Genomic DNA, 14,217 nt, shown 5'->3' on the forward strand with positions numbered 1-14,217 from the left:
GATTTAGGATTTAGGCTTGATCCATTGCTGTATAATGATAGAGGTCACTTGCAAAATTCAGTTCTAGATGTGAATTTAAAACACCCCAAAGTTTTGAGATTGCTTGCATCCAGGTGTTCAGTTTAGCCCAGTTCAAATATAAGGGCTATTTGTGAAATTCAGAGTCAGGTCAGAGTTTGTCTTTCTAACATAAATTAGGCATGTTAGCTCTGGGGATTTGGTTGATGGCCATCTCTAAGCACATCAAGCATTTTTCTCTGAATTGGACTCTATTCGTTACAGTGTGTGTGCCTCTACTTCCACACATCAAGGGCGGGATTGTCCAAAGCTTTAGTCTATCATTGACTTAACTGGGAGCAGAGAGAGACCAGAACTGAGTGCTTTTGAAAAATTTATATGGAGATACACCTAGCTCATAGAGCTGGATGGGACCTTGAAAGGTCATCAAGTCCAGTCACCTGCCTTCACAGCAGGACCAAGTACTGTCCCTGACAGATTTTTGTCCCAGATCCCTAAATGACCCCCTCAAGGATTGAATTCACAACCCTGGATTTAATAGGCCAATGCTCAAACCACTGAGCTATCCCTCCCCTCTAAACCATGCACACCCTAACCATAAAACATCTGGAAGACAGAAGCCTTCTCTGAGACAGCTATAATTTTTCAATAAAAGTTACAGAGCTGGATGGATTCAGACTCCTATAATTATGCAATGAAAGCAATTGCTAGAATGTGGTTAGAAAGAGTAGCATCTCATCTATGTATAAAATAGTAACTTCCCATCAGGTGCACTGTGTACATTCAACAAAGCAGCACTTTTATGGACTTGTGTGCCTTGTAAGATATTGAAAAAGCAATTTCTGCATGAGATAAGCTTAGATCAGACTTGGGAAGGCCTTCCTTGGGGTGATATTGGAGAGTGAGTGGGAATGAACCATGGACATAGGTTCATTCCCACCCATGGACACCTGCCAGGTGGAGGAAAGAAGAAGACTATTAATCGGCTAAGTCTATAGCAATGTAATCAACAGCACAGCAATGAAATGGGTTCGTCCCAGAGTTCACACCATGTTTGTCACCCAAACGGTCATAATTTTGCAGGTTATCTGTACTTGGCAGGGAGACAGTGAGATGACAAAGCTGAAAGTAATTTTGACAGATATTATTTGAGAAATGGAAAACATTCCCATAGTGGTAAAATGGAAAGGATCAGACATGAATGATGCAAGGGTCAATTCTTTGAGGATTAAAGCAAGGAACGAGCAAAGATTGTGCCTAGAAAAGGACACTCTTCATATACCGTGTGCGCCTCTTGTATCTTTGCATTGTGCTTGTGTGACCTTTGCGCTGTTCCTAATATGGGTTGCAAAGCAGCTGCTGAATTTTCTGTATTTTAAAATGAAATGAAATGTCTGGATCACTCTCTTTCACACACGATCACGCATGCACATACAGGTGGATAAAATCAATTACCCATTAACTTCTAATCAAGATAAATACACCATTTGTATTCCTTGTTTCACTTGGGATACGTCTCCACAACAACTAGACCTCCAAGGCAGGCCAATGCCGGCTGACAGGGCTCGGGCTGCAGGGTGTTTCATTATTGTGTAGATGTCTGGGCTCGGGCTGCAGCCCTGGTTCTAGGAGGCTGCGAGGTGAGAGGGTCCTACAGCCTGGGCTCCAGCCCAAGTCTCGAAGTCTACACAACAATGAAGCAGCCCTGCAGCCCCAGCCCACGAACCTGAGTCAGCTGGCGTTGGCCTGCCATGGGTTTTTTGTTGCTGTGTAGACAAACCCTAGGAATAAACCTCACACCATTGCTGGGAGATAACTGTACTGGGCAAAACTCGACACTGGTAGAAATCCTGAGTAACTCCATTCACTTTAATAGAATTACTCTGGAACTATTATGCATATTTTATAAATGGATAAACTGAGGCACTCAAAGAACATAAGACTTGCCTGAGGTCACACAGTGGACATTATGGAAATATAATTATCCTAGCGAAAATAGCTTCCAACCTCAGCAATACACTCCAGACATGTTGACTTACAATGGAATCCAGACAAAGCTCTCTTTTTCAGAACATAAGTAGTAATTTGAAGCTTTGTGTCTGAAGCTAGACAGATCACCAGTTCCATGCTGTCAGAACTGGATTATTGGTACTCTGTGCTCTGCAAAGTTGAAGCATAATGATTGTGTAACAATCTGCAGCTTAAGCCACATTGCTAAAGAGCCTCTTTTGTTCAAACAACATCAATAATAATAATAAAAAGAGCATTTTTGAAAAATTATGTAAGTGGGAATTGGAAAAAGAAGTCACTAAAATTTCACCTAGAAAAAAATAAGACATGGATTTCTAACAGTGCAGGCAAATAACTATTGGAACAGATTATCAAGTGAAATGGTAAATTCTGCATCACTTGCAGATTTTAAATGAAGACTCAATATTTTTCAAAAAGATATGCTCTAATTCAGCCACAGAGTATTGGCCTAGATGTAGGAACCACTGGGAGAAATTCTTTGGTCTGTGTCATAAAGGGATCAGACTAGATGATCATAATGGTCCCTTCTGGCTTTAAAACGATGAAGTCTTCTGAATCATAAAAAGTAAGATTTGCCTTTTGAGTCCTGTCATTGGGCCTCTGAGCATTTTGCCTCTTGTTCTGTCCAATACTTGGTGCTTCGAGCGAAGCTGAAAACCAAAGTATAGTGCACCTGGTATGAAATGCAGGGACAAGTTCACAATCCCACTGATTGTATTTCTAATGATGGCTACACTAATTTGTAGCGTTAAATAACTCTGTGTTCTTTCTTAAATATCGCTACAGTACCAAATTAACTGGCTGCTATTTTTAGTTAATTAGGGACAATCAGCCTTCATCGTCATGGGCACTGGTGCCCTGAAGTGCAAGAAAAGCAGCATGGTTCCAAAGTGTGTGGAAGGAAGATTAGTGGAGGTTGTGTATGTGGCACACAGTTCTTCCTGCACTCCCTGTTCACAGTTGGCGACGAATGTGCAGCACAGACACAAACAGGCTGAGGGAGGGTTATGGGTAGGGTATGAATCCACATTACTCCCTGGAGAGTGGAAGCAGAGGACCTGCCAAAGCGTCTGCAGTCTCAAGGCTGAAATGACAGCCACGGCACAGCTTTGCAGCAGCTCTTTAACATGGGAGGTGCAATTCATTCTGTCTGATCTTTCCATGGAACCCCCGTAGGACAGCCTGACCATGTGGGCTTCAAACTTAGCACAGGATTTGTCCTTAATAACAAGGGACTTTTAACAAAGTATATTTTGGTTTCATAATCCAGTTTAATAAATTGCATATTATTCTGAATTCACAAACTGCACCTTCCCCTCTTGGTTTACTTACATAGTTCAAAGGGCAGTGTCAAGGTGAAACTCTGAGCTGCGATATTTCTTCTGTGTTATTCATACCATCTTAGATAAATTCCTCTATTACACTGTGAACAGTGGAACAAGACCAATCTGTCAGTTTCACTTCCTTTTTCTCATGAACTAGCAAGGTGTTTCACTGCTAGGGTGAAGAACATGTAATAGCCCTGTTTATGTGAACTACCAAAATCTTCAGCTAGAAGGTGCTTTGGATGATGGAGGAACCTGCTGACCAACTTAGAAAAGGCTCTCTTCCAGTGATGGGAATCAGGAGGAGAACGCTGGCCATCTTTACAGACTGGCTGTCTTTAAACAGTCTAAATCCAATCTTTAATGCCACAGCTGTAAAATTGCATCTTGCATGGTAGGTGAACTCAAACAGCAGGCATTGCTGTTCACCAGCAATTGTAAGACAGCAGCTGGAACAGTGTTCCTCCACCCTTCAATTACATGGAGAGGGTAATCCCAGGCTTGCAGGCCCCTCTGCTTTATAACCTGCTGAACTGGTGAAAGAAACCCAAGTAATTAAAGGCCCAGTCCCAACCCATAATTTTTTTTCTATTTCTGCATGTCAGATTCTAAAAGACCCACATAAGTTATTTTTCTCCGTTGCATAGGAGAAAAAATTCTGAATGTGTTGGGTGTTTTCCTTTGAAAACTTCTTTGAAAAACGCTGAGGCCAAATTTAAAAACACACACAAAAAAAAACACGTGCCTAAAGGTTAGCTCCTAAGTCCATATTTAGTTGTGGGCTTGATGAAGGAATCCCTGTCTGAAATTCTATGGCTTACGTTATGTGGAAGGTCAAGTTTTGAGGATAAAAACAGTTCCTCTGACCTTGAAATCTATGAATCCATGGAAAACTCCCATTGACTTCAATGAGAGTTAGAGCAGATGCTATATATACATAAACTCAAGATAAGTCAAAGGGGAAAATTTTCAAAAGCACCTAAGTGATTTAAGAATGCAAGTCCCATATTTAGAAGTGACTGAAAGTCTGAAGCTGTTATGAAGGCACAAATGTGCCTAACTATGCAGTTAGACACCCAGCAGGGTTTACAAAAGCTCTTAAGTTAGTTGTATGCCTAACTCCCATCACTTTCAATGGCAGTTAGATGTGGGGTGACAAGACAACAAGTGTGAAAAATTGGGACAGGGGATGGGGTTACTAGGAGCCTGTATAAGACAAAGCCCCAAATATTGGGACTGTCCCTATAAAATCGGGACATCTGGTCACCTTAGTTTAGATGCCTCTCCTGCTTAGGTGCTTTTGAAAATCTCATTAGGCACTTATCTATATCTTTAGGTTCCCTAACTACCTTCATAAATGTGGCCCTCAGTTACATTTGAAAATTGAACTTGGTCTCCTCAGTCACTTAAGTTTGCTTTTGAAAAGTTTACCCAAGATGTTCTCAGTCAGCCCAGAGGTAAATCAAGGTCTGCTGATGCACCATGCCACTTTTCCTCCTTGAATAGCTATTTCCTCTGAAGTTTGTGCTGGTCTGCTTATTTTGTTTGTTTTCCTATGCTTTGTCTCATAGTGCCTTTGGACTCCTGGCTGCTCTTGGATGCCTCCTCAGTACTTACTGATCCATCCATCTTAAACTTTGACGTTGCACAAGTCAGCAGAGAGATTTCTGATGACCTCTCCACTGCTAGAGATTTTTGTCTGTCAGGTGAGGAACTGATTTTCTTATATTGAAGATGGCTGTTTTCTTTGGCTTTGTAGAACATGATGTACTGACTTATGACAATGAAGCATGTTGTTGAGAACAACTGATTTTTCTTAATAACTCTCCCCTAGCATTTCTTGAATTGGGAAGAGGGACCTGAAATCATTTTCCTAATGAAAGGCCTAACAGAAATTCATTTGGTGGAGTGGCATACTTTTTAGCTGCTTTTGGATAACTTTAACGCCTCATACGCATCTACTAGCCACCATGCTATTTGATGAACAGCAACAAAATGTTTGAGGAGCTGATGGGATTAATTTATAAGTAACAATTAAAAGATAACTGTGCGTAACTAGGCTAAAAACTGACTGAGACAGATGTGACAACCACTTACACCTATTTGAAGGCTCCAGGAACTGTTTAGGATGCCACAAGGGCAGTAGGAGGTATAGTTAGGAGTATTGGGTTGAAATTTAGCAGAGGTATGTTTAAGCTGAGCCTGAATATCAGAGACAAATCTCCCCAATGGGAACGCCTACTAAACAGTATATCAAAGTCTTCTCTCTCTAACTTCCTATGCTCAATAAACCTTTATTCCCAACAAGTCCTGGGAGAGGGGCTAATATGAGAAGAGGAAGCTCTGAGTTTGAATAAAAGCTTCCATTTGCTGCAGAAGGCTCTTTCTCTGCAATATCATCCCTCCTATTGTGCAGCTGGAGGTGTAATTCCCAGCTCGGGTAAATGTTCTAAAAATAGCAGGGTAGCTGCAGCAGTATGGGCGGTGGCTTGGGCTAGCCACCTGCATACAATCCCATCTGAGTTCTAAAGTACATACTTGGGTTGCTAGTTTGAGCCATTCTACTGTGTTAGCTCAATCAGAACTAGTGCGTATCTGTCAACTGGAGCTGGGAATTATACCTCCGAGCTACAGTGCAGCACTGGGCTTTTCCATTTTATTTTTTTATTAAATACGGTACTTTTAACCACTGGAAAGAGTGATTTCCAAAGGCAAAAGATGGCAGACAGTGGATCAGCTCCATTTGAAAGTCAAGGGGAGTTAGGAGCTTCATTTTCCTCTGTGCCTTTGAAAAATCTCCTCTTAAATTGTTTGGGAGGTTTGATATTTTTGGGGTGACCCCAAGTCCCATTTTGGCTGGGACAGTCCCTTTTTTAAGCCCAATCATCCTGAATTTTTTGGTAAAAATGGGCCTTTGTCCCATTTGCTTTTACTGACTGGATCAATTGGCAAGAGCGAATGAGACAAATGCCCACTTTTGCCAAAAAAAAATGGAGTGTGGAGGGCAAGCAGTGATGCCAGGGTTCGGGCCTCCCCCGCCTCATGGGGCGGGCAGGCAGGGCTCGGGTGAGTGGCTCAGACCAGCCCCATGTTGTGGTGGAAGGGCTCAGACTAACCTCAGGTGGTGTCCCATTTTCCTTTTGGGAAATATGGTCACCTTAGATATTTTGAAAACATGTGACATCCTCTTTTCTTTCTCTCTGTCTGTCTGCTTGCGATCTCTCTCCACAGCCTGTTCAAAGAACCAGTCCTGCACAGTGATTACCCTTGAAATCCAGCCATCAGCAATAAGATGCATCTTCTACCCTGATACACAGATATGCTCACATGGCCTGCAAGGCCACAGCTGTCAAGTTTTACTCAAGGAGCCAGCGACTTATGTCTATAGGAGGCAAGGTAAGAGCAAGGCAGTACCATATTGAAGTAGGCTCCATTGTAGAAGCTTGTCTGGTAGATGGGAGAATGGTAGAAGCAAAGCACTAGAGTTGCCACCCATCTGATTTGTATGGGATGGTCCCAGTTTGGGTGGGGTTGTTATGCTGCATCCAAAAAGCATGTGAACACCTCCCAAAATATCTTTCATGGTGAAGCCCCAAATCATCATTATGATGTCGCATCACAACAGTGGGGTGCAATACGTTAGGATTATGTGAACACCTCCCAAAATATCTTTTGTGGTGAAGCTCAAAATCATCATCAAGTCAAAAAGACTTTGAACAAAGGTAAATCTCTAATAATTTAGTAACATTTTCATCAGTACCTAAGTACTTAGAAGCCTAAGTTCTGTTAACATTTAAAGAGACAGTGTCCATAAGGCCTAAATTTCAAAAGGTATTTAGGTGTTGCTAACCTCAGCAACTCTTAACTGATTTAGGAGCTAAATCTCCTTTTCAAAAGAGATTTAGGTTCCTGAGTGCCTAAATCTCTTTTGAAAAGGAGATTTAGGCTTCCAAGGAAAACAATTTTTTTCTTACTTTTTTCCCTCTCCAAATAGATTCATTCGCATCCATCTCTGCACCTGATTTAACTTCATCTGTATACATTCCATCGCATGGAGTTTTGCTCGGCAGGTCCCAAGTTATCCGGGTTGGTTCTGAGTGGAAAAATGTTAGTCAGTTTTTTGGGATTCCATATGCAGTACCTCCGATAGCAGAGAACCGGTTTCATCCTCCAGAGCCCTTTACCTGGCTGCAATCCTGGAATGCTACTATGGTTCGGTGAGAAGGCACATTGTTGAATAGTCCTTTGATGTCTTTGTTTGAGTGATGATCTAAACCCAATCAGACACTAAGATACCATAATAATGAGCATGGTATAAATGACTAGATATGTTGATAAAATTATTTCATTTGGTTGCTAACAGAAAAAACACCTTACACTACATACACACTGCCCAAGAGTTGTATTTAACTCTATACCACATAGAGTATTATAAATAATAATGAGATTCCAAAATTAGTGCTCCTTCCACTTTATTTTTTTCTTTCTTTTTTTTTTTTCTACATCTCTCATATTTCAGCCCTGGTGAGATCTGGAGGGGGCTGATGCAGTTTGAGGTGGTTGGTTTTTAACTCATTGAATCTAACAGCTATGCTCTTGCTCAAACAGAATGTGGGAATTACTGGGTGAAATTCTCTGACCTCTGCTATGCAGGATGTCAGATTAAATAATCAGAGGGGTACCTCCTATCATTAAAATTCTGTGAAAAAACAAATATTAACTGAAACGGTATGAGTAAAATACAAGATTCTAAACATTACTTGTAATGCACAACCTGATGTTCAGTGAAAGACAAGCTTGGTGGGTATTGGGCATGTTACCTTGCAGGATTTCGTTCATCTTTGTTGTGTGAAGCCGGTTATCGTTAATTAGTCCAGGAGAGCCAAAGTGACTTGTCACAAATATAAATTGATTAATGAAAGACAAGAGTTTCTAATACATTTGTATGAAATACCTGTGCGTCTAGAATCTTTAAGTGTTTAACTCAGGCAAGTAGTTTTAAAAAATGCAACAACAACAAAAATGTCATGAAACTAGATATATATTTTTTAAACTATTAAAGCACTGTACAAAACACATATCAATCAAACTGAGCCGTGCTGCACCAACACACAGGAAACTGGCACAGGAGGAAATGAGAGGATGGAGGATAGGTCATCAATGGCTATTGGGCGGGATGGCATCCCTAGCGTCTGCTTGCCAGAAGCTGGGAATGGGCAACCAGAGATGGATCATTTGAAGATTATCTGTTCTGTTCATTCCCTCTGGGGCACCTGGCTTTGGCCACTGTCGGAAGACAGGATACTGGGCTAGATGGACTTTTGGTCTGACCCAGTATGGCCTTTCTTATGAGATTGCCACAAGACATGAACTTTTGCTTGAGCAAATGTGATCAGTTCTCAGCTGGTACAGAGAATAGCAGACTTTTGTCATAGTAGATGGAGAAAAACAAAGGAGGAAGCCTAACGCAGGGATGTTGTAAAGGCCAAAAATATTACTGGGTTCAAAAAAGAACTAGATAAGTTCATGGAGGATAAGTCCATCAATGACTATTAGCCAAGATGGTCAGGAAAGCAGTCCCATACTGTGGTGTCCCTTAACCTCTGACTGTCAGAATCTGGGACTGGATGACAGGTGGATTACTTGATAATTGCCCTGTTCATTCCGTCAGAAGCATCTGGCATTGACCACTGTGAGAAGACAGGATACTGGGCTAAATGGGCCATTAGTCTGACCCAGTAGGGCCATTCTTCTGTACTTATGTAAAAGGGACATGGACAGACCAGGTGAAGGGCCCCGGCTGACCTTTTTCTGGGAGAGAGTTCAAGACCCGTGATGACTGAGGCTAGTAATCAAGAGAAGACCTGTGCCAGCCCTGTGGGGGACAGGTAATAGTGCCAGTACTTCAGATCTATGTTATCAAGGGTTTTTAATAACACACTCAAGAAGTGAATGCAACTAGAGACTCTTTTGTGGGTGGCTGAAAGCGCTTGGCGTTTGGTGGTCTTGTGTTGCAGCATGCACCTGAGCCATGTGGGTGTCAGCAGCGTAACCACATTAGCCGTGCAGCTTGACAGATGCTCAAGGGATCTGATGAGATGCAGCTTGTTTCTTCAGGTGCACAGTGATTATGTACAGTTGATATACACAAACTGTTGCACTAACATATACAGCATCAACTCTTGGTGACTGCAGCCAAAATGCTGTGTATAGTCAGCTGCTTTACATCTTTGGTAAGGGCTGTCAGCCTCTACTGCCTCCATATGAAAATCATCTCTTGCCTCAGTATGAAGAATTTGGCTGAGATTTTCAAAGCTGTTTAGGGGCCGTTTTAATGGGAACTAGCTGTCCAGATCCCTTAGGTGACTTTAAAAATCTCAGCCTTTGTCTTTTGTTGTTTGTTTAAGATCAAAAGCACTGTTTGTAATTGTAAGCTTACATACAAGGAGGATTGCCTTGGAGAATCACACAGACCTTAAACTGCCAGGTCTCCTGGTATAAGTAATGAATGCAGATCATTATAATATTAGGGGCTGTACATCATCATAGCACAATATTTTTGTCTCTTTATAACAAAAAATCAAAGAAGCAGGCCAACATTACTGATATGAGAAGTTTCCCATATATATTTATTGTCAAGGTGGGGCTGGGTCATACTTGGATAACAGATCTCCAAGAAACAGCAACTTGCTGCAGCACCTTTGGAATTGATTCAGTAGGTGGCGCTATTTCCTCTGAGTCCATAGTGAACCACTTCCCTTGTATGTTGTTAGGGGAATTCTGGAGGTGCCATATTTTTGATGAGATGTAAACATAGGGTTCTGAATACTTGTTATTGTTTTAAAAAAACAACCATGGTGTTTTTCATGAATAAGTTCACTAGGGTTGTGTCCTGCCCATGTTCTTACCTGAGGAATGCGTATGTTGCCCACCCAGATTTTCCCCTGCAATGTCAATTCAGTGTGCTTCACGGTCTGTTTTAAACTGTTGCACGGCCTTGTTGTGCTACACAGCTCCCTTGTGGGAAAACTCTGTAAAATTTAACAAAAGATGATAATTTTTCTATAATATATTTGAACTACCCTGAAGAATTTAATAGCAAATTATAGACTAGAATAGAATAGAATAGAAATTGATTTCTGTCTGACAATTTAAAAAACCTTAGAGATAATTTCATAGTTTTTTAGGGTAGTTTCTATAGAACCCTATCAGTTCCATCCTTATTAAATGTGTAAGTCCATAAAGGGTTAAACAGCACAGATGTGGCTGCATTTCGGTCTGTGGGACTCCTCTTAGTCCAAAATAGCCCAGATGGTGGTGACCTTTCAACACATGCAAAAGATGTTTGTTTGATAGAGTTTTTGGAGAGGGCTGACGGGATGCTCTCTGGGATGATGAAGGGGTGGAGAGGAGTGTCTGCTGGTGTCTGGCTGATTGAGTTTCTGTTGAAAGAACTGTTTGAATGCTGCTGGGATTTTGTTGTATTTATTGTATTGTGAATGATTTGTTAGGGCACCTGTAACATTGGATAGGCATCCTTTTTGTTGCTTTAAATATAAATAAATAAATCTATCCTTTCTTTCCCTCTCGGGGGGTTGTTAGATGAATGCTAGGAATGTGTTTGAGATCCACAGATATAAAGGTGCCATTGAAGTGTAAAATTTTTTATTGAACTTCAGCTCAAAATAAAACAAGCTGCAACAGTACAAAAGTAATGCTGGTTTGTCGGCCAAAATTAACACAGCCTGTATCTTTAGGGCTAGCTGTTGGCAGCCTGGAGACGGACTGCACCGATCTTCTCCTGTCAGTGAAGACTGCTTGTACCTGAATGTGTTTGTGCCTGCCAGCATTGTAAGTATTGAATTACTAGAACATGGTATAGCAAAATGTTGTTGTCTTGCTGTCTGGAGTGGCTCACGAGTGAGAATACCAGCCTCAGGGCAGACGGTTAAAATGCAGGCAGAACTCCCAAACTGGTTGTGAGTTCTATAATTAGCTTTCACCAATCAAGTAACAAATGTAATGTCCTCAGGCACTATGTTGCTTTAACATGGAGTCATAGACAGCCCTCTTGGGCATTCTGATCTATCTTGCCACACAAGCAAGCTGAACTCTGTGATAAGTGATCACTTTACACCAAAGGTCACAAAATATTCAGGTTGCTTCCAGTCCCAAAGAACCAGTCACTTACCCCAGTCCTGCACCTTAGATCTCACACCAAAGACAATGCTTGTAGCCAATCCAGTAATAAACTAGCTAAAGATTTATTAACTAGGAAAAATAAATTAGAATTATTTACAAGGTTAAAACAGATAAACGTACACACACAAATGAGTTGCAGTCTTAGGTTTCAGGTGGTGACAGAGCTGTTGAAAGATGCCAGCTTTTTATGTCCATTAGGGCTAACCCAGCTTAGTCCTGGAGATCTCTTGCTTACACCTTTCGTAGGACTCCAGCATTTTGCATTAGGTGAAGTTGTTTCTCCTGTTTGGTGAGTTACGGTTTCAGAACAAACTTTTTACAGTTATAGAGCAAATACTTAAGCATTGCCTTATGGCACGAGATACAGAGATTATAAGGAGGATTAATACAGGCAGCATCCTGCAAGTATTTCATAAAGTCAAAACACTTAACATATTGTTATAACATTAATATCTATTATAACTATACGAACCCAAAAGCAAGCCAGACTGGTTCTCAGCTATGCATTTGTCAGTATTTAGTAAGGCTTAAGGGCCTTGGCACCTGGTCTGCTAGCGTCACAGTGGAATTATCTGAAAATGTTTTAACCGCGATAAGCGGAAGTGTTTAAAGTGGTATCCATAGCATCCTAGAAGTAAGAGCCGAAGAAGCCTTAGCAATGGTAAGTCACCCAGTCTAGTCTCCTGCCAGTGCAGGACTCTTCCTCACAGTAGTTTTTTGTGCTTTGGCTAAGCTGTGTCTCAATATGTCTGCAGAGCAGGAAATGCAAGTGGGCAGAGAGGAGGAGATACACCAAGGGCTAGTCTGTCCTACACAGGCTCTGCTGACACAGCTGTCATAGTTCCGGGTAATTGCATCTGTATTTCTCCACCGTGGTCTACTGCTTTAGATTCCCCGCTCTTCAGCCATCACCTCTTGAGCAGAGACCCTCTTCTCTCTCCCTTTTTACTGGAGTTTTTACAGTCTGTACAGTTCCCTCTCTACACTGTGATATCCCTGGCAAGCCAGTCTTCCTCAATAGGCCAGCATCCACACTTTGCTCTCTCCTCAGAGGCCACAAACAGTGCAATTGCCAGAAGTTATACACAGCCTTTTCTAAGCAAGCACATTTATTCTTAAAGTGAAAGTATTACAGAAAATACATATTAAAAACAATAAAAGAACCAGTGTGCCTACTAAACTGCTTTCTAGAGGTCACACCAACTCCAGCCTTGGGCTCTGACAGATGTCAGTCCTTTCAATCCTTCCCTAAAGATTTGGAGTCTCTGTTGGACAACAGGTCCTGTCCATTGGCTGGATCAGAAAGAAAGCTCCAAGTCAGTTTAAACTCAGGCTATTTATCCCAAAGTCCTGTCTTTGTCTGTTGACAATACATGCGAACCTCGCCACATGGTGGTACTTCTCTGGAGGCATTACAATTTGACACAGGCAATTTGCCTAATCACCCACTCCAACTGTTTTTAATTCCTGGAGGGCTGCAGTCACCTGCCCCTATGGAATTACACACAGCCCACGATGATGCATAAACTTAATACAGTAAGATCTCCTAAAGATACTACAGGAAATTGTTGTATTTGTCACAACTGCTATATCAGAATAGCTATCCTGGCATAGCCCTGTAGTGTAGCTGCAGTGTGTATCAACAAAAGGTGGATTTCTGCCAGCATAGTAGCACCACTTCCCTGAACAGTATTAGCTGTGCCAACAGCAGATGCACTTTTCTCCTTTGTGTCTGTACTCAGGGTTTTGCTGGCAAACCTTTGTCAGTCACACCCCTGACTGACATAGTTATGCCAACAACATGTTGCACTGTAGAGCTGGCCAAAAACAGGGAAAGAGAGGGAGGCAGAAAAGAAGATGTGGAAGGAAGGAAACTAAAGGCAGAAATAGCAGTGTTCTTAAAAACTAGACTGTTTTCCCAGGGGGCGATACTGAATGTATCACAGCTAACAGTGATGATGACTAGCAGTTTAGTTACTATATATGGGCCATAATCTACCCTTGATCTTTGTGGAAACCTTCCACTGATGTTGGTGGAAGGTCTGCTGTGGATTGAGTGTAGTCAACAGTGCTAAATTTATGCCCTAGCCCACAAATCACAACAGTATTCCTCTCCAAAAAGTGGTGTGGGAGCCCCTGCACTCAGATAAACTGTCAGATGAAAATTTTAAGTTAATCTTTATAATAAGTAAAAAATAAACCTTCCTACTGGCCTGGGTATTCTAGCTGAGCTTTTAACAGGAGAGTAAACGGGGACTGGGGGGCCTAGGGTGTTGGCATTGGGATGTGCCTAATGTACAAGCATGCATTTCTGCATTCAGTATTATTTGAGCTGCTTGAGTGCAACTTCATGTATGTTTTAGAAGTGACTAACAGTCTGTTTTCTTGCTGCAACACCAGATTGTTATCGACTTTCTGTGCAAAGTCATTGCTTAGTAAAAACTTCAGGTCATCGTCCCGGGAAGCTTGCCAGCTCACATTAGCTACTGCTTTCCAAAGAGCAGGGGCTTATTTGAAAGCATTGTGTTTACAACAACCCCAATATCCAAATGGGCTCTCTCTTTTCTTTTTTGAGAGAGAGAGTCTGTGGGCCTAAGTCTTCTCTCACTCATATGGGTGCAAATCAGAAGAAGCTTCATTG

The 14,217-nt window shown here is 41.6% G+C and overlaps 1 protein-coding gene across 2 annotated transcripts in view; it reads left to right on the forward strand.

The window, feature by feature from the left end:
* The window catches only part of TG (thyroglobulin), a 213,418-nt gene that overhangs the window by 105,266 nt on the left and 93,935 nt on the right, over positions 1-14,217 (forward strand). For both annotated transcript variants that reach the window (XM_050940484.1, XM_050940485.1), the window contains exons 36-39: positions 4,946-5,080; positions 6,606-6,770; positions 7,369-7,591; positions 11,132-11,225. In XM_050940484.1, the coding sequence (XP_050796441.1) occupies positions 4,946-5,080; positions 6,606-6,770; positions 7,369-7,591; positions 11,132-11,225 (617 nt within the window). The remainder of the gene's footprint in view (positions 1-4,945; positions 5,081-6,605; positions 6,771-7,368; positions 7,592-11,131; positions 11,226-14,217) is intronic.

The sequence above is a fragment of the Gopherus flavomarginatus genome, chromosome 2 (genome assembly GCF_025201925.1).
Source record: "Gopherus flavomarginatus isolate rGopFla2 chromosome 2, rGopFla2.mat.asm, whole genome shotgun sequence".
Lineage (NCBI taxonomy): Eukaryota > Metazoa > Chordata > Testudines > Testudinidae > Gopherus > Gopherus flavomarginatus.